The sequence below is a fragment of the Hemiscyllium ocellatum genome, chromosome 22, assembly GCF_020745735.1.
Source record: "Hemiscyllium ocellatum isolate sHemOce1 chromosome 22, sHemOce1.pat.X.cur, whole genome shotgun sequence".
Lineage (NCBI taxonomy): Eukaryota > Metazoa > Chordata > Chondrichthyes > Orectolobiformes > Hemiscylliidae > Hemiscyllium > Hemiscyllium ocellatum.
This window is the reverse complement of record NC_083422.1, coordinates 56,576,971-56,598,563: the sequence shown is the minus strand read 5'-3', so window position 1 is coordinate 56,598,563 and position 21,593 is coordinate 56,576,971. Positions and strand designations below refer to the sequence as shown.

At 41.4% G+C, this 21,593-nt stretch overlaps 1 protein-coding gene across 1 annotated transcript in view; it reads right to left on the bottom strand.

Moving 5' to 3' along the window:
- Positions 1-20,913, bottom strand: part of LOC132826373 (alpha-centractin) — a 56,875-nt gene extending 35,962 nt beyond the window's left edge. The window contains exon 1 of the mRNA XM_060842251.1: positions 20,830-20,913. Coding sequence (XP_060698234.1) covers positions 20,830-20,877 — 48 coding nt within the window. The 5' untranslated portion in view covers positions 20,878-20,913. The remainder of the gene's footprint in view (positions 1-20,829) is intronic.
- Positions 20,914-21,593: the final 680 nt, after the last annotated feature.

Below are 21,593 nucleotides of genomic sequence, written 5' to 3'. Positions count from 1 at the left end.
TTCTTTGCAGGAATTACAGGAAATTTTAACTGAAACATTAGTGGTCTGCAATACAGGTAATAACTCACTGATTCAATAAGATTCCACAATAAACCACGTGCAGCGAACAGTTTGTACTGTATAATGTCATAGAGAAGCACTGATGGTTATCGTTTGATTACTGGCATTGGTTGTGATAGTGTAATGTGATGAGAGTAGCACGTTGTGCAATTTAATTTACTTTCTCTGCTACTTTTAGCACACTAATTAGCACAGATTAACACCTGCACTAAAATAGCACCAAAAGGATTTAACACAAATACATTAATCAATGCACTAAAAATAGGAAACTAAACTGACAGAGGAAATTCAATTCCAAACAGTGGATCTCAATATTAAAACCTATAGTTCTGATACATTGTTTCCTAAGTCATACTGGGACACTAGCCAAATGATGGCTTATAAAGTATTTTGATTGCTGTTTTCTTTTTAGGAGCAGAAATTAGGCCATTCAGCCCATCGAGTATGTTCCACTATTCAATCATGGCTGACAGGTTTTTCAAGGAGAAAGTGATGACTGTAAATGCTGGAGATTAGAGTCGGGAGAGGGCTTATGTCCAAAACATCGACTCTCCTGTTCCTCGGATACTGCCTGACCTGCTGTGCTTTTCCAGGACTACACCCTGATAGGTTTTTCAATCCCATTTTCCCACTTCCTCCCTGTAACCTTTGATCCACATGGCAATCAAGAACTTATCTATCTCTCATATCAACTAATGTAGAAGATTTGTACTGGGAACCACTGCTTTAAAACAAAAATCTATGTATCAAATGGCCGACTAAGGTGATCAGAATCCTGAAACTGATAGCAATTAATGTATATTTTATAGCCTATTTCTATAAATGCCTTCAATTCTTAATAAACTTTTGGAACAGAAAATTCATCATCCTCATTATCCTGTGCAAATTAGTTCAAAACAACTCCCAAATTGGACAGAGATATGTCAGACATTCAGGTACATTAAGAATAGATGGAGAGGTAGATAATTCTAATAAAGTTCATAAATTAATCTTAACTTGCTCTTACTAGATGCTGGTATGCTGCTCCAGAATAGAGAAATTCAAAGCCAAAATACAATTTGGATATTCAGATATCTTGGTCCCAATTTTTCTTGGATAGGATGTGCGGAGGGGAGAGCATTCCTGGCTCTACAAACACACCCTTCCAAAGTTGCCTCTTCACTTCCCATTTCCAGGTGGGAGGAGCTGGGTTTGTTTGAGATTCAGGCAAGAGAATCAAGAACAGCAAGGGTATTCAACTGCTCCTTGGGTGGAAAATACACCTTGGTGCTTCAGCACTACGTCCCAAAGTCCACGTAAAAGATTAAAATTAAAACATTCGGCCAGTTCCTCACTCCACCCTAAACACACCCCATGTCCCATTCCCTACAGCCCTCTAACAATTACTCTTGGCCCCTCATAAACCATACGTCACTCTGCACATCCCATGGCCTCTCATAACCCTATGCAAACTTAATACCTATTTTCACCCACTACTATTTCCCCCTTCATCTACCATGCTAACTCAACAAAAGTACACAAACAGACAAGATGAAAAAGTAAAGTTCTATATTGCAGACTACACTCTGTTGAGAAAAGCATTTAAGTTCATAAAAACACACTTTGACAGCTATTGACCAATTTGGACCTGCTCAAATTGTCTTGTCACTTCTTCACAGTTCTTTTCAGATCAACGTTTCTCAATAGTTCTTCATATCCTTGACAAGTCTTAGCAGGCTGGATAGTTCGGAGGGGTTTATGCACCTTTGACATACAATCTTTTCCACAACAAACAATCCCAAGGTATAGCCCATCAAAGGATTTGATTCTCTACCCTCCAATGGATCCAAGAATCCAAAACTCAAAAGATGCCCAACTCCCTACCCTCAAAGTGCTTTGGGACCATATCCATAGGTGTACCACAGCCCTCCAAAAAGATAAGTACCTTGGCTATACAAAAGAAATGCACGGAGGATAAAATAAAAGACATTCGTCTAATCTTCACCCCAACATGGAGTCCTACTCTCGCTTGGTCTCATTACAGTCATAGAGATGTACAGCACAGAAGCAGACCCTTCAGTCCAACTTGTCTATGCAGATCAAATATTCCAGCCCAATCTAGTCCCATCTGACAGCACCCAGCCCATACCCATCCAGATGCCTTTTAAATGTTGCAGTTTTACTAGCCTCTACCACTCCCCCTGGCAGCTCATTCCATTCACATACCACCCTCTGTGTGAAAAAGTTGCCCCTTAGGTCTCTTTTATATCTTTCCTCTCTCACCCTAAACCTATGCCCTCTAGTTCTGGACTCCCCCACCCCGGGGAAAAGACCTTGGTTATTTAACTTATCCATGCCCCTCATGATTTTATAAAGCTCTATAAAGGAAACCCCTCAGCCTCCGACACTTCAGGGAAAACAGCCCTAGCCTATTCAACCTCTCTCATAGCTCAAATCCTCCAACCATGGCAACATCCCTGGAAATCTTTCTCACAGACACAAGGGATTAATTTGAGTGGGAGCACCTGACCATTTAAATGACCAGCTGCCTCTGCAATCATATACGTGAAAGACTACTGCCCAAGTCACATCTCATGAAAGTGAAAAATGCTGGGTTCAAGATTGGGATTTAGGATTTTGGAAATTTCCAGCATTTTCTCATGACAGAACCTTAAACTGTGTTGTTATAATCCACTTTTTTTTCCAAAAAACTTGTTAACATTTCTCACCTACAGAGAAGACTTTGGACAGGGAAGCAGTTAGTGGGAGCATTTAAAAAAAAACATGAATTATTACAGGACTCAGCACTTCTGCACCATCAGGAACATTGAACATTACAGTGCAGTATATGCCCTTCAGCCCTCAATGTTGTGCTAACCTGTGAAACCAATCTGAAGCCCATCTATCCTACACTATTCCATTATCATCCGTATGTTTATCTAATGACCATTTAAATGCCCTTAAAGCTGGCGAGTCTACTACTGTTGCAGGCAAGGCATTCCACGTCCTTACCACTCTGAGTAAAGAACCTACTTCTGACATCTGTCCTATATCTGTCACCCCTCAATTTAAAGCTATGTCCCCTCGTGCTAGCCATCACCATCCGAAGAAAAAGGCTCTCACTGTCCACCCTATTTAACCCTCTGATTATCTTGTATGTCTCTATTAAGTCACCTCCTAACATTCTTCTTTCTAATTAAAACAGCCTCAAGTCCCTCAGCCTTTCCTCATAAGATCTTCCCTCCATACCATGCAACATCCTAGTAAATCTCCTCTGCACCCTTTCCAATACTTCCACATCCTTCCTATAATGCGGCAACCAGAACTGTCCGCAATACTTCAAATGCGGTCATACCAGAGTTTTGTACAGCTGTAACATGACCTCAGGGCTCTGAAACTCAATTCCTCTACCAATAAAAGCCAACACACCGTATGTCTTCTTAACAACCCTATCAACCTGGGTGGCAACTTTCAGGGATCGACGTACCTGAACACCGAGATCTCTCTACTCATCTACATGACTAAGAATCTTCCCATTAGCCCAGTAATCTGTATTCCTGTTACTCCTTCCAAAGTGAATCACCTCACAGTTTTCCGTAATTTCACAACATGGAGCTCCAGTCCAAAGATGTGCAGTTGGTCAAGCTAAATTGCTCAAAAGGGATTGTGTAGGTTAGGTGCATTAGTCAGGGGCAAATGTAAAATAGGGAGATGGGTCTGGGTGGGTTACTGTTTGGAGAGACGGTGTGGACTTGTTGGGCCGAAGGGCCAGTTACCACACTGTAGGGATTCCAATTCTAATTCTAATTCAGTATCGATTGAATCTTAATAGCAAAATAGGGAAGAGGCCACAATAGGGCACAGGGTGTCAAAGGCTCTCCCTAATTGCCCAGAGGACACTTAAGAATCAATCACATTGCTGTAGAGTCACATATAGGCCAGACCAGGTAAGGATGGCAGTTTCTTTCCCTAAAGGACATTAGTGAATCCCTAGATGGGTTTTTCCAACAATTGGCGAAGGATTTATGGTCATCACTGGCTTCTTAATACAAGAATTTTTTAAAAATTTAATTCAAATTCTACCGTGGCAGGATTTGAACCCAGGTCCCCAGACTGTTACCTAGGTCTCTGAATTAAGAGTCCTGTGACAATATCACTAGGCCCACATTTCCCTTGAGTCAAGAGTGTGGTGCTAGAAAAGCACAGCAGGTCAGGCAGCATCCAAGGAGCAGGAAAATCAACGTTTCGGGCAAAAGCCCTTCATCAGGAATAAGGATGAAGGGCATTCCTGATGAAAGGCTTTTGCCCGAAACGACGATTTTCTTGCTCCTTAGATGCTGCCTGATCTGCTGTGCTTTTCCAGCACTACACTCTTGACTCTTATCTCCAGCATCTGCAGTACTCACTTTCGCTTCATTGCTTCCCTTGAACCAATTTAAAGTGAAACAACATTAAAGTAGAGACTTAATATACTGATAGGAAGCAGGCAGTATGATCTGCTAACAACGTTCCTGGCTTATGCCTTAGCCAGCTGCAGAAAGCCGTACTGTCTGATTCACTCTGCAAAGAGCTGCCTGTTCCTTAGATACTTTAGTTGAGAACAGTTAATCATTGTGGGATTCTTTGTGTGTTTATGCATAGGGAATGAGAACAACCCAAGCTCCAATATTTACCAGTAGGAATTCAAAATAAAAGGAACCACTTAATAATGTTAATTACTTTTAAGTATGCACAACTTCACTAGGTGTTAGGCGAGAAACAATGGAGAAAAAGTTCTTTGAGTTAACAGGTCCTCAAACGTGTGGTCCTACAGGATGCTCATGGTCCAAAATGCAAGGCCTGAGGCTGTATAACAGAAGATGAGAGCCTTCAATCCTATCATTTGCATGATTTCTCATAACCAGACCAGGTCCTGCCTGCACTGCATGAGTCATCATTAGACCAAGCAACAAATAGTTTTAAAGCAAGTTTTATGTTATTGTTAATTTTGTTTAATTAATATAGATGTAAGATAAATATAAGTTTCTCAGATGAAGATCACGATGACTTTAAAACACATTTTCAAATATTAACTCATAGAAGGTACGCAAGGTGCCTGGGGAATTATTTATTACTCATTGCTTGATAAGGTGATGGTGAGCTGCCTTCTTGATCTACTGCAATACATTAATACAGTTAAACCCACAATCAGTTAGACAGAGAGTTTCGGGACTTTAATCCAGCAACACTGAAGAAGCAACAATATATTTTCAAGTCAGAATGGTGAAAGGTTGCAAGGGAACTAGCAAGTAGTGGTGTTCCCATGTATTTGCTGCACTTATCCTTCAAGATGGAGTAGTCCTGGGTTTGAAAGATGCTGCCTAAGGAGACTTGGTGAATTTCTGCAGTGCACCTTGAAGTGCTACTCAGCATCAATGGTGAAAGGAGTGATTGTTTGTGGATATGGTGCCAATGAAGAGGACTGCTTTGTCCTGGATGGTGTCAAGGCTCTTGAGTGTTGCTGAAGCTACCCTCATCCAGACAAATGGGGGAATATTCCGTGACAGTTCTGAATTGTGCCTTGTAGATGTTGGGCAGACATTGGGGAGTCCATTGTCCTTTATGCCAGGTGTGACTCCCATTTTGACCAAGGCTCTATTTGACCAAGTGTGGCATTAAGATGCTCGAGCAAAATTGGCATCAATGGGAATCAGGAGGAAAACTCTGCAGTGGTTGGAGTCATAGCTGGCACAAAGGAATATGATTAAAGTCCTTGGAGGTCAGTCATCTCAACTCTACGCCATCTTTGCAGGAGTTCCTTATGGAAGTGTTCTTTGAGCCAACCATCTTTAGCTGCTTCATCAATGACCTTAGAGTGGGAATGTTACTGATGGTTGTTCAGCACCATTTATGACTCTTCAGATATTGAATCAATCCATGCCCAAATCCAAGATCTGGGCAATATCCAGACATGGATTGACAAAATGACTAGTAATACTCTTACCAGACAAGTGCCAGACTATTTCCAACAAGATGGAATCTAACCATGGCAATCAATGGTATTACATTATTGAATTCCCTCACTATCAACATCCTGAGGGGTTTACCATTAACGAGAAACTGAACTGAACCTGTGTCTCTGGGTCAAAATCCTGAAATTCCCTCCTTATTGGTATAATGGGAGTCCCTATATTAAATGAACTGCAGTAGTTCAAGAAGGCAATCTAACATCACTTTCTCAAAGGCAATGAATTCTGGCCATGTCAGTGATGCCCATGCATTAAAAAACTTGTCCTAAGCACAGTTGGTACTGGTGTAATGATGCTGATCTGCTAAATAAACCTTGTAAAAGCACACTAATCTCTCTACAATTGAAACTCTAAAAAGGTAATTTGTTTCCTTCAAAGGATTACTCTCAACTCTCATCAGTGCTTCTTTCTGTAGCTAGCTGTGTAGCACAATAGTTTCACAATAAATAATGATAATGCTTTCCCTATGAGAAGCAGTGTTAGCAATCCATGTATTTTTTAATATTTCTAGACAAATCTCATATGTCAATGTTAACAGTTTAATGTGAACGTTAGAGAATGAAATTGAAGGTCATTATGGCAAATGGCACCAAAGCTTAAGCTGAAGAATAAGTAGTGTAACTGATCGGGTTGAGTAAGCAGGAGGGTGGATTGCATTACAAAACCAAAATCTAAATATAAATAACTTTAGAGCTAGGAGTGGAGCAATGCAAAACAATGTGTTAATACACTGGATTCCTTAAATTCAATCGAAGGCTTACACAAGTGCTGATGTCTGCAATTCAGAATGCAATAAATGGAGGTGGAAATTTATAATTTCTGCACAGGTACAATTTTATTCCCAGAATCATGTAACTGATACATTTTAAAATTTGCAATGGCTTTAAATTCAAATTTAAGATATTAACATTAACATTTTTAACATTAACATATTCAGTTAACAGAAGCTTCTGAAATTCTTGCACTTTTAACAAAGGTTTTAGGTTACTGTAAGTGGAAAGCACTTAAGCTCAACTTCATACACAGCATGAATTATTAATTCGTTAATCACAGAATCTTATAATTCAAAGTTTGTGAGAAAATTTGAAGCTCGGGTGCTCGTTGTTGTGGTTCTGTTCGCCGAGCTGGGAATTTGTGTTGCAGACTGTTGTGTCCCCTGTCTAGGTGACATCCTCAGTGCTTGGGAGTCTCCTGTGAAGCGCTTCTGTGATCTTTCCTCCAACATTTATAGTGGTTTGTCTCTGCCGCTTCCGATTGTCAGTTCCAGCTGTCGGCTGCAGTGGCCGGTATATTGGGTCCAGGTCGATGTGCTTATTGATTGAATCTGTGGATGAGTGCCATGCCTCTAGGAATTCCCTGGCTGTTCTCTGTTTGGCTTGTCCTATAATAGTAGTGTTGTCCCAGTCGAATTCATGTTGCTTGTCATCTGTGTGTGTGGCTAAGGATAGCTGGTCGTGTCGTTTCGTGGCTAGTTGGTGTTCATGGATGCGGATCATTAGCTGTCTTCCTGTTTGTCCTATGTAGTGTTTTATGCAGTCCTTGCATGGGATTTTGTACACTACATTGGTTTTGCTCATGCTGGGTATCGGGTCCTTCGTTCTGCTGAGTTGTTGTCTGAGAGTGGCTGTTGGTTTGTGTGCTGTTATGAGTCCTAGTGGTCGCAGTAGTCTGGTTGTCAGTTCGGAAATACTCTTGATGTATGGTAGTGTGGCTAGTCCTTTGGGTTATGGCATGTCCTCGTTCCGTTGTCTTTCCCTTAGGCATCTGTTAATGAAATTGTGGGGTATCAGTTTTTGGCGAATACATTGTAGAGGTGTTCTTCTTCCTCTTTTTGCAGTTCTCGTGTACTGCAGTGTCTTGTGGCTCTTTTGAAAAGTGTCTTGATGCAACTTCTTTTGTGTGTGTTGGGGTGGTTGCTTTCGTAGTTTACATCTGCAACACAAATTCCCAGCTCGGCGAACAGAACCACAACAGAATCTTATAATATTACAGTGCAAACAAAGGGGCATTTATTCTATAAAATATGCACTGGCAATTTTTTCCCATGAACCAGCCAATCGAATCCCACATGCCTTTCACTCTCTATAGCTTCCAGTTTCTCTTTTTGAAGCAACTGTAATTTCTAATTCCTTTTTTAAGGCAACTCATGGACTTTAATTCATTAAACACTTGGAACAGAAAATTCCACATCCAATTCACTGTTTTTAAAGAATTTAGGAAAACAGTCATTATTTCCTTATTATGTATCATAACACACCAAAAATAGTTTTAAAAACACTCTATCCGGTCAAATATGTAACAGCCAAATGGACGGTTTCTTTGCTGTAAATATCTACAATTCAAAGTAAAATCTTGAAAATCTGTATCAGATCATTTCTATCCTTTCAGTACCACCAGTGAGGAAATAAAAACATTTGACGACTCTTCCCCCAACTCACCCCAGTGAACATCCTTATTGAGAATCTTCTCAGCAATACCAATTTCCATGTAGTTCGGTGTTTAGTTGCTGATAATTTGCTATCTGCCACTGGTGGATGTGTAGCTGATTCCCGTCTCCTCCACTTCTGGCATGATCATTCAAGGCATGGACGCATAAGTAGTCCTGAAGTGAACATTTCAAAAATTCTTGGGAATCCTTCACGTTGCTGCCAAAGTGCAACAGAAGAATGGAGGCAGCTTCCAGCAGTGGGCTGAATCTTTCCTTCCTCACCCGCAGTTCAAAGCTTGGGTGCCCTCTACAATATGGTTGTGCAGCAACGGCAATAGCAATAGCTTATTCTGAAGGATTTAAAAGTCTTCGGAGAATGCACTGCCTTTAAGAACCTACAGCTGTGGTGCCCATCTGTCCTAGCGCTTCTAGGTTCTCTGATTTGCCTTAATGTCAATGCAGCCTCCCAGCATTCAGAACTGCCATTCCTGAGGAGTGCTTGTTAATCCAGATAGTGTCCCTACTTCGGAATCAGGAAGCCCAGGTTCAAGTCCCATATGCTTCAGAGGTACACTGTAACATTTCTGAGCAGGGTGATTAGAAAATATCTCGAGTTCATACCTTTAAAGGGCTCTTGAGATGCAGTGACCCTACCTTTGAGCCAGGAGGCCCACGTTCAAATCCCATCTGCTCCAGAAGTGTGTACTAACATCTCTGAATAGGGTGATTCCAAAATATCTAGAACAGGAACTACTAATGCATTGAAGTCAGGATCCAAAAATGGTCCTGGCCTCTGCTTATAAACAATGATTTCTATTGGTTTGCATTCTTCCTACAATGAGATGTGCATGTGTGTGTGTCAAAACTGTACAATATTCCAATCCCAATCAAACTACGATCCCATACAATTTCAATATTGACTCCTTACCTATGTGTTCCCTGCCTACAGATACAAAGTTGAGGATTCCATTTCATGGCACTGTATAATTTTGAAGACAACATTTAAAGGTTTTGATTTTTATTTATTATTCTGAGCCTGGGTTGGCACTACAATGACAATTGTATCTTAAAATAATCCACCTTATTGTGCAGCAATTGGTAAGCTTTTTAAAATGCAAAGTGAATGAGGAAAATTAAAATTGGGGATAAAGCAGTTACTCTTAGGATGTGAGAAACAGGTAAAGAAAAAGAAAATTGACAGACTCGATGGTTACATTATAGAATACAAATATGACGTCGGACTTTAAATATTTTTTAAGCAGTAGTTGTCCAGTCATTGTCAATCATTACACCAAGGAGTAAAGAAATGAGAGGACAAAATAGAATTTTTCACAAATAAAACCTTATATTCAATATTACAATACAATATAGCACATGAACAGGTCCTTCAGCCCACCACTAATTCCTTATCCTAAATTAGATTTGCTACTTATTGCCCATACACAGTTTCTCTCCTTCTATTCGCCTCCCGTTCATGTGTCCATCAAGACACGTCTTAAACATTGCTAATATGCCTGCTTCCATTCGCAGTGTGCTCCAGGTATCTACAAACCTGTGTGAAAAATCTATCTTGTACTTCTCCCCTAAACTTTCCCCCTCTCACCTTGAACTTGTGCTCTCTTGTAGTTGACCTTTTCTCTGACTATCCAACCTATCAATACCTCTCATAATTTTATACAGCTCAATCAGGTCATCCCTTAGCCTCAGTCTTTCCAATGAAAACAATCTGAGTTTATCCAGGCTCTCCTCATAAACAAAACCCTCCAGACCAGGCAACATCCTGCTAAACCTTCTCTGCATCCTCTCCAAAGCATCCAGGTCCTTCTGGTAGTGCAGTGACCAGAATTGCATGCAATATTCCAAATGTAGTCTAACTTGTATAGCTGTAATATAACTTGTCACTTGTAAACATTCATTTTTTAAAAATCCAGACACAAAGAGTTGCAATCCTACTGTGGGATTTCAGTCTTGTGACTTTAATTTCTCATTTATTTCTTCCTCCAGTTCCCTTCTCCTTTTCCTCTCTCAATATTGCTGATTTATGATTTGGTATTTCTTCCACACCCATCATAAGCCTCAGTTACGACATAGTTGTCAGAACGCTATTTGACAGAAGGGACATCAGAGGCAAGCTGATCGTGTCTTTATATAATGCTGTTACATTCAGGAAATAGAAATGAGTTCGCAACATATATTTGCCTGTCAGCATCAGGGTTTGGCAAATTTTCATAACTTGGCCGTACTTTTGCACAAATCAGATAAGGTACCTCAACCTAGGAGTAGGATTTTCTCCACAGCTTCAAGACTCTTATATCAAGATAAAATGCAGGTCAGATGCTCAGATCATAGAGTCATACAGAATGGAAACAGACCTTACAGTCCTACTTGTCCATGCCGACCAGATACCCCAACCCAATCTAGTCCCACTTGGCCCACATCCCTCCAAACCCTTCCCATTCATATACCCATCCAAATGCATTTTAAATGTTGTAATTGTACCAGCTTCCACCACTTCCTCTGGCAGCTCATTCCATACACTTACCAGGAGAAAGTGAGGTCTGCAGATGCTGGAGATCAGAGCTGAAAATGTGTTGCTGGATACACTTACCACCCTCTATGTGAAAAAGTTGCACAAAGGAAATAATCACAATGATTTTCCCCAAATAGCAATAAATAACCAGAGGAGGGCTTATCATCTAATTAAGGACAGGGGAAGAACTCTTGAAGTTGGAGGACCATTATGAAGTAGCATTAGCTTTTAAGTTAAACAAGGTGCAACTTCATTATGGAGGCACTATCTTCACCATTGTCTTTTAACTTCTAAATTTAAAAAAAATTCAATAGCCAAGTCACCACCGTAGAGGAAATCCCTACATGGGGCAGTCTGCAGCTCAACTGAAGACAGACAGGAAGAACCTCAAAGCCAACGTGGAGCACTACCCCACCATCACCATCACCACCACCACATCTGGCTGAAGTAAGTTTTCATGGCACTGGTTTCCATGCTCACCTACATAAACTGAAGCCATCGGGCTCTCTCTTCTCTCTAGAGTGGCTCAATGTCACAGCTGGCTATTTGCTCAATGCAGCCTTGTGGAAGGAAAAGGCTTAAGTAGCAGCTTTCATAATGCTGATTCGCAGCCAATGAAGAGCCATTGAGATATAGTCACATTTGTACTGTAGGGAAATATACCAGTTGAATCATATAAACACTTGAGACTAATGATGTTAATGACAAGGTTGTCTGTTTTCATGATGTTAATTGAGGCATAAATGTTGGCCAAGACACAAGGAACAAACTGTACCATGAGATCTTATCATCCATCTATGATGGCATATGAGCTTCAGTTTAACATCCAAAAGATGGCATCTCCAATTATGCAACACTTCCTCAAGACTGCACTGGCCTGAATTAGGTGCTTAAGTCCTGAAGTACAGGTCACTCTGGTACAACACGTGTTTCGTCGGTGTGAATTGGCTGTAACGCAATTGACGGACTGTGGATGTTTTGGATAACACAAGCTTTCTATCGAACGGTGTAGCGATTTTCTATAGTAATCTTCTACAGCTGCGATTTTCTACAATGGCTTTCCAGGGTGAGGTTGCAGCAGAAGGCAACTGTCGCATTATACCAGAAGTCCCTGTACTGTTTGAAACTATTTCTCTAACTCAGAAGAAACTACCATGAAATGAATATTCACTGTTTAATGCAAGTCAGAAGGTCACGTATTAAAGCATTCCCACTCAACCAAGCCAGCATTTTACCATATAATCCAGATTACATCAGCAAAGCAAAGCACTCTTGGAAGTGTTATGTCTTGGATGAGACATCAAACTGATACTGATACAATATATGCATAGAATTCCATATTACTGCTCTAACAGGAACAAGACAGCCTCTGGTGTTAGCCAGCAATCCTCCATCAACAAACATCACCAAAACACATCCATCTTATTTGCTGTTTTTGGAGATTTGCTGATCACAAATTGGCTTCTACAATTTCCTACATAACACTGGTGTTTGAAATAGTGTAAGGACAACACTTGAACTCCTTTATCAGAAAGGGCTTTGTTGTCATGAACACTACAACTTTTTGATATGATGTGGAGGTGCCGGTATTGGACTGGGGTAGACAAAGTTAAAAATCACACAACACAAGATTATAGCCCATAAGGGTTAATTTGGATGTATTCAATGAAGGAGCAGTACTCCGAAAGCTAGTGCTTCCAAATAAACCTGCTGGGCTATAACCTGGTGTTGTGTGATTTTTAAATTTCTGATATGATTGATTAGATTTTTAAAAATATTAGTAGAACTGGCAATGAGGATCGCACTCTTTGAATTTTGTGAAAGAACAATAAACACTGGCATTCACTCTAAATTATGTTCCTGTTATCTGGATATAATGAATTTGAAGATACATACTGGGCAATTGTTGGTCAGCTCACAGGTTACAAGGGTTCTATGCAAACTATTTTTGAGCAGCTGCAATCCAGATCTTAGCAGACATGAGACCTGAACAAAACGTTGACTATAAATGATTAATCCCATCCAAAGAAACTATTGGCACAAGACAGGAAAAAAATGTTTTCAAAACTTAAGGTAAACTACATTGTTTGGGAATGTTAAACGCAATCTGAAAGATTAGTAGTGATATTTGTGGGTGATAATACAAAGCATCATTTCAAAGAACTGCTCACTTTTGCATTACCAGGAATAGAAGTGCTGATATTACAATTCTGCTACCAATTAAAATATACTTAACAATTTCAAAAGTAATTAGCTCAAGAAAACAACATTCTTTATATCCCACCGTCAGCAATTAATTGTAGGTGGGGCACAAAGCTTCACTACACACCTCTCCCAAACTACAGCCTAACCTTGTTCCCTAAGGGAAGCTCGATACAATCATAGACATGATCGACTGCATTGTGACTTAGTTGTTCTAGCTGAAATATACGGTCTACCTTACAAATTCATTGGACGATCTACATGAAACAAAACTAGTCAAGTATATAATGACGGTTTACCATAGAAAGTCATTCTTTCATCTGAGCTTGTACTGGCACTAGCTATCCCAGAGGCATATAATCTCATGGTACGGCAAGTAAGTTTACAGATGACACCAAAATACTTGGCATAGTGGACAGTGAAGAAGATTATTTCAGAGTACTACAGGCTCTTGATCTGGTGGGCCATTGGGCTGAAGAGTAGCAGATGGAATAACTTAGATAAATGTCAGGTGTGCATTTTGGTAAAGCAAACCAGGGCAGCACTTATACAGCTAATGTTAGGGTCCTGAGAAATGTTGCCAAACAGAGACCTAAGAGTGCAGATGCACAGTTTCTTGAAAATTGAGTCACAGGTAGACAGGATGACGAAGAACATGTTTGCCATCATTGGTCATAATATTCAGTAAAGCAGTTGGGATGTTATGTTGTGACTGTACAGGACATTGGCGAGGCCACTTTTGGAATACGGTGTACAATTCTGGTTGCCCTTCAATAGGAAGGATGCTAAACTTGAGAGAGTGCAGCAAAGATTTACAGGGATGTTTGGACTGGAGGCTTTGAATTGAAGAGGCTGAATATGCTGAGGGTTTCCTTCCCCGGAGCATTGGATGCCGAGGGGTGACCTGATAGAGGTTTATAAAATCATGAGGGGCTTGGGTAGGCTGAATAGCCACGTTTTGTTTTTCTAAGGTAAGGGAGTCCAAAACTAGAAAACTAGAGATTTATGGTGAGAGAGAAAGATTTAAAAATGACTTGAGGACTAACATTTTCACGCAGGTGTTGTGCATGTACAGAATGAGCTGCCACAGGAAGTGGTAGAAGCAGGTACAATTACAACATTTAAAAGGCATCTGGAAGGGTCTAAGAGGAGGAAGTGTTTAGTGGCATATGGGCCAAATGCTGGCAAATGGGACAAAGTCAGATTGGGATGTCTCGTCGGCTGGATGAGTTGAATCTAAGAGTCTGTTTCTGTTCTGTATGACTCACTGAAGCCAACTGCCTCCTGGCTTCTACCAAAAAAATTAGAAAAGGACAAAACAAAAAGAAGCAATAAAAAGAAAATTGGACAGAGTAGACGAGTCCCAGCCACAGGAGCTCAAAGGATGCCCATACCACCATTATCTTGAAGAAAGAAAGACTTTCTGAGCCTGTTTCTCACCGTTGCATTGATTTAGTCTTTCACTAACAATGCTGCTCAACCTCCTTTCATCCTTTTGCTCATTGCCTTAGCTTCCTAAAGATTGAAACCCAAGGATATTCAGATATTCAGTTTGCAGTCTTGGTCACTTCATAGCCATGTTTCTGTAATTCTAACCTTATCATACCATTTACAACTATTTATGCTATTAATGTATCTACCTTATCACAACTGTGCAAACATTTTCCCTTTTAATATTTTTACACTTTTTTTGTACTTCATTTTAATATTTTAAATTTCTATCCTAGTTTCCACCACATTTACCTCTCCACCCAGTTTAACATCTCCTCCTCCACTTTAGAGAGTGCTAAGGGACAGAGCCAGTAGCAGAGAACCAACAAGATGGAAAAAATGACTTGACTTTGTTCTTCCCAATCCACAAGCCACAGATGCATTTGTCGATGACTGACCAGCACAGAACCCCTGTAAAGGCTGCACATTGAGGGAACTTGCCATTGGGTTTCGTAGTAGTACCATCAAACTAAATAGGGTAGATTCAGAATCAATCCAGCAACTGGAAAATGGGCATCTGTATGCTATGGGCCATTGGTAATAGCATAACTGAGTGAAATAGAGCGAATGTTGGCCATTATTTATCAAATAGAAGGCGGTTGAAAGCTCATGCTAGATTGGAGAGATAAAGTGTGTGAGATTTAAGTCAAGCAAGAGATGACTAGAGGGAGGAATCTCCAGAATAACCTTACACTGCAATTGAATCATGAGATTCGAAGCTGGGAATGCATTCAGAGGGGAGAATAATTTTCGACTGGGACTGGGAGAATAAAGAATCCAATTAAGAGATAGAGTAATGTGTAAATTGTTGCTTTGTAACAATCGCTAATAGAAACTAAATCATCCAGATATATCAAAGTTTTTATATTTTAATTTCTATGTTTAAATTCTGGTAGCATTGTTATAGTATGAAAATCCCTTTCCTATGAAGGCTATAAAGGTCCTTCTGAAAGGTCAGTATCCACTCAATTCCTACTGAGTCTGACTACAGAAAAAAACCACCTCCAACATTAAACTACAAATATCAATTTCATTCGGCAAATCTACAAGTTTACTGGGAGATTAAACAAAGCTACACTGCTGCAAAGTGCATTTTCAATTAAATCTCAGCAGGAATGCAAGATATTCACAAATATTGATACAACTGACATTCTCATTTTGAGTTTTAAAAAAAACTAAAATTCACATATAGCATATGATAATGGTGAGAACGGGTATGAAGCTTCGTTGATAAGCGGCAACTAACAAGAGCTGACAAGAGCTACACAATTAGCATCTGCAAAAAGACAATCTAAGCACCTTCCCTTGACATTCAATAGCATTACCATCTGCTCCTGGCATGCTGTCCTACATTCCTCATTGAGCCAGGGGTGCTCCCCCAGCTCAATGGTAACCGTAAAGTGAACTTTTTTGGCAGGCTATGAGTTTACAGATTATGGTTAAATATAATTATGCTATTACCAATGGCCCATAGCATACAGATGCCCATTTTCCAGTTGCTGGATTGATTCTGAATCTACCCTATTTAGTTTGATGGTACTACTACGAAACCCAATGGCAAGTTCCCTCAATGTGCAGCCTTTACAGGGGCTCTGTGCTGGCCAGTCATCGACAATTACATCTGTGGCGTGTAGATTGGGAAGGATAAAGTCAAGTCATTTTTTCCACCTTGTTGGTGCTCTGCTATTGGCTCAGTATGGCAACTATGTCCCTCAGCACCAGCACAGCTCAGTCAGTAATAACATACCCTCTAATTAATTATTCTGTTGCAGAGACATCAGACAACAGCAGGTGCTGAAAGCAGAAGCCAATGTATCGAGACACCAATTGCGCGAGCAAAATTTCCAAGCAGCTGCACAGCGTTGAGGGAATATTGGTCAGTACTAGAGCTAATAAGCTACTCAGTGACAGACATTAAATTTCCTTACCCAGATATTATGAGCCCTTGCTATGCCAATGCTTCTTCCAAATGGTGTCCAATATGAAACATTGATTCATCCACTGAGGGAAGAATATAAGTGGTAATCAGCAGGAAATTCCTTGTCCACAATGCAATGAGGATAGAGAGTAAATACTGAGGATGACCAGAATGACAGTTGGCCTTCATTTCGGTGTGAATGGTATCTAAAAATAGGGATGTCTTTATGGCCCTAGCCAGACCACACCTAAAATACTGTGAAGAGATTTTGGTCCTTATATCTAAAGAAAGATACACTAGTCTTGGAGTCAGTCCAGAAAGATACATTAGGTTAATCCCAGGTATGGTGGGATTTTCTAATGAGGAGAGAGTCAGTAGGTTGAGCCTGTACTCAGAGTTGAGAGAAGAAGAAAGTGTATTGAAATAGAGGGTTTGACAGGGTAGATACTGAAAGGTTGTTTTCCCTTGTGGGAAAGCCTAGGACCAGAGGGCATAATCTGAGAGTAAAGGGTCACCCATTAAAGACTGAGATGAGGACAATTTTTTTTCTCTCAGAGGGTAGTAAATCTGTGCAATTCTTTTCCACTGAGAGCTGTCAAGGTTAGGTCATTGGAATTCAAGGCTCATTCCCCTATTCAAGGATATGGGGGAAAAGGTAGGCAAGTTGAGTTGCGGATTTTCAGATTAGCCATGACCTCACTGAATGGCAGAGCAGACTGAATCGGCCAAACAACCTAATGCCACTCCTATGTCTTATGGTCTATTACTGTGACATTGTTTCATCTGCATGCAGCTGTATCATTGGTGTGTCTGGACCATCGGATGGTGATGGAGAGATCAGTGACATTAGATAGAAGCTCTGATTTGATGAACATGAGTACATCATGCTGTTGCTTTCTTAGTCAGTGGGCAGCTCTCTCAATTGTAAGTGTCAGTGCCTTTGTTGTGTTCATTGCTTCAGCAGATGCTGGGTGGTCTATCGGCTATTACTCTTATTAAATCATTGGGGTTTGAACAATTCAGTGGCTTGGCTAGCTATTTTAGAGGCCAGTTAAGAGTCTACCAACTTGGTAGAATCTGGAATCACATATGAACCCTCAGACCAGGTAAAGATAGCTGATTTTCTTCCCTATAGAGACATAAGTGAACCAGATTTTTTAACAAAATCTAGTAGTTTCATAATCATTGCAGGGAAATGCTTTCTATTTGACTTCTTATTTGACTTGAATCAAAACCTCCCCAACAACTGTGGTGGAATTTATTGATTAATTGCATTAAAACTTCCCCCAGCAGCTGTGGTGGAATTTTAACTCATCTCTAGACCAAACCTTCAGATTAATAAGTACAATACCAGACTACCTGCAGCCATTAAATTGATCATAACTACATTGCTGTGTGTGAAATCTTGTTGAGGGGAGGCAATGGTATAATGGCCCAGTGGAATCTCTCGTACTGAAGAGCAGACTGAATGGACTACTTCTCCTTCTATGTTGTGTCTTATTGCCAATATCACTGGAGTTGCACTCGCACATCTCAGGCTCATGTTCTGGGGACAGCAGGTTCAAAGCTCACCAAGGCAAATAGTGAAATTTGAATTGAATAAAAATGAAGATTGGGAATTGAAAATCTGGTCTAATGGTGACTATATCAATTGCTGTAAAACAAAAGATTCACTAAAAGAAAACAAGAAATGTGGACGCTGGAAATTTGAAACAAATACAGGTACACAATATTTTATCTGAAACCCTCGGGGCTAGCTGGTTTTCAGAATTTGTAATTTTTCAGATTTCGGAATAATGAGTTTCACAGTGAAATGAAAAAAATTACCAATCAGCAGACGCACCTGTGAGTAGCACTGAGATAGAATTGACACCTGCCAGTGCTGGGCCACGCCTCCATGTCACATCTGAGTGACATGGGTTGAATAGGGGTGGAGTTGGGTCAACTGTTTGCACGCCAAACAACCTTTTTATGGAGAAGAAAACTTCAAGAAAACCTCGGATTTCACAGCTTTTCAGATTTCGGATAAAGGATTGTGTACCTGTACAAAAATTGCTGGAGAAACTCAGCAGGTCAGCATCTATGAACAGAAAACAGAAGTAACATTTTGAATCCAGTAACCCTTTTCAGAGTGCTCCAGAGTTTCTCCAGCAATTTATATCTGGTTCATTAATGTCCCATATGGGAATGAAATCTGCCATCTGTACCTGATCTGGTCTATATGTGACTCCAGACACTTTGCAATATGACTGACCTCTGGGTAATCACGGTTAGAACAATAAATGCTGGCTGTGATAGACACTTACATCCCATGAGCAAGTTAAAAAGAAATTACTCAAAAATATAAATTGCTGGAGAATCTCAGCAGGTTTGGCAGCATTTGTGGAGACATGTTGCACAGATGCTGTCAGACTAGAGTTTCTCCAATAATTTCTGTTTTTGTTCCAGATCAGATGGCATAGTGGCACGAACCACCGTTTGAGTGCAGCCTCGTGTGAATGTGTGTGGAGTTTGCACATCCTCCCTGTGTCTTCCTGTACTCTGATTTCCTCCCAGAGTCTAAAGATGTACAGGTTAGGTGGATTAGCCATGTTAAATTGTTTCATAATGTCATAGCCATAGGAAACGCAAGGTTACAGGGATAGGGTGGATTTGGGCTGGATGCTTTTTAGAGGGTCGGTGTGGACTCAGAGTCACAAAGGTGTACAGCACGGAAACAGACACTTCGGTCCAACTCATTCATGCTGGCCAGACATTTTAACCTAATAGAACATAGAAAAATACAGTGCAGTACAGGCCCTTCGGCCCTCAATGTTGCGCCGATTCAAGCCCACCTAACCTACACTAGCCCACTTTCCTCCATATGCCTATCCAATGCCCGTTTAAATGCCCATAGAGAGGGAGAGTCCATCACCGTTACTGGCAGGGCATTCCATAATCTAGTCCCATTTGCCAGCACTTGGCCCTTACCCCTCTAAACCCCTCCTGCAGGGAAAGAGACCCTTCCGTCCAACTCATCTATGCCAGCCAGATACCCTAACTTAATACAGTCCCATTTGCCAGCACATATCCCTCCAAACCCTTCCTATTCATATACCCATCCAGATGCCTTTTAAATGTTGCAATTGTACCAGCCTCTGCCCTTCCTCTGGCAGCGCATTCCATTCATGCATCAGCTACTCCGTGAAAAAGTTGGTCCTTAAGTCCCTTTAGGTCAATTGGCCGAACGGCCTCTTTCCAGACTGTATGGTTCTATGCTGAAAATGTGTTGCTGGTTAAAGCACAGCAGGTTAGGCAGCATCTCAGGAATAGGGAATTCGACGTTTCGAGCATAAGCCCTTCCTCTATGCTCGAAACGTTGAATTCCCTATTCCTGAGATGCTGCCTAACCTGCTGTGCTTTAACCAGCAACACATTTTCAGCTGTGATCTCCAGCATATGCAGACCTCATTTTTTACTGTATGGTTCTATCTACAGTTCTTTGTTTTATTATAAATAGAAATGGGTGCCTTATTTCACAACTTATTAAAAAGTGCTTTATTGGGTGTAAAGTGTTTGGAACGTCCTACCGAGGTGAGATAAATGCAAGTCTTTCCTTTCACTATGACTCTATCCAACCTCAGTGCGATTCTCGCTGCTAATGAACAGACCCACTTCAGACAAATGTTTTGCTTCCAGCCAAATCCAACAAACCGGAAGCAGTCAGCCCACGTGGTAATTGACAGCAGTCTGGGCCAATCAGACGCGGATAATTGACGTCACCGCCGCGCACGAACCTATCAGCGCCCGCGAGACTCGGAGCGGGGGGGCGGGGCCTGGACGGCCCTATAAAACCAGGCCGGGGCGCTAGGCCTCAGGCTCTTCATGGCACTGACGGACGAGGACCGGGACCCAGCCGTCCGAGTAACCGAGGTCCGGTCAAACCAGCGGTAACAATCCGCGCCGATTGGCGGCCGGGGTTTGACTGGAGAGAGAGAAAGAGGGGGAGGGGAAAACACAGTAAAAGCGGGGTTTTTAGGTTTTAGTCGCCCACAATGAATGGCGGTTGGGGCGCGGCTGCTGCCATGGCAGCGACCGACGGTTAGAAACCTCGCCTCAGCCCCTGACCCGAGAGAGAGAGTTTAAAATAAAAACCGCGATGGGGATTTCATCGTGCTTTTGTTTTAACCGTGTGGAGTAGCTGTGAGGCGAGGGGAAGGGTTCGGTCACTCACGTTGTCGATAACCACCGGCTGGTTGGCGATCACGTCGTACGACTCCATGGCAGACTCTTCGCCAAAACCTTCCCCCAGCGGCGCCGGTGTTCGCGCATGCGCCGCCACGGGCCATTACATCATCTTGCCCTCCCCTGTCAATGGAGAGGGGATCCTCCCTCTTGCAATGCTCCAAGTTGCATGGAATATATGAAACCCGGGCAGGACTGCATGTCTAGCTTATTATTTCCAGTAGCACCTGCCTTCTCAAAGCGCTTTCCAGCCCAAGGAATCACAACAGTGCAGTAGAACAAAAAAAATTGCACACCAGTCCCAAAGGAAATGGAGTATTAAAAAAAGGAAGTTCTGCCAGAATTATACGTGGCATTAGACAGACCACAAACAAGATCAAATTGCTGGGAAAATGTCAAGAACCATGTTCTGAAGAAGGTCTCACTGGATGCAAAATGCTAACTCTCCACAGTTGCTACTTAGTCATACAGCATGGAAACAGACCCTTCAGTCCCACCCTTCCATGCCCACAGACACCTGAAGTTAATCTAGCCCAATTTGCCAACACTTTGCCCATATCTCTCTAACCCTTCCTATTCGTATACCCAGGAGAAAGTGAAGGCTGGAGATCAGAGCTGAAAATGTGTTGCTGGAAAAGCGCAGCAGGTCAGGCAGCATCCAAGGAGCAGGAGAGTCGACGTTTCGGGCATGAGCCTTTCTTCAGGAGGGCTCATGCCCGAAACGCTGACTCTCCTGCTCCTTGGATGCTGCCT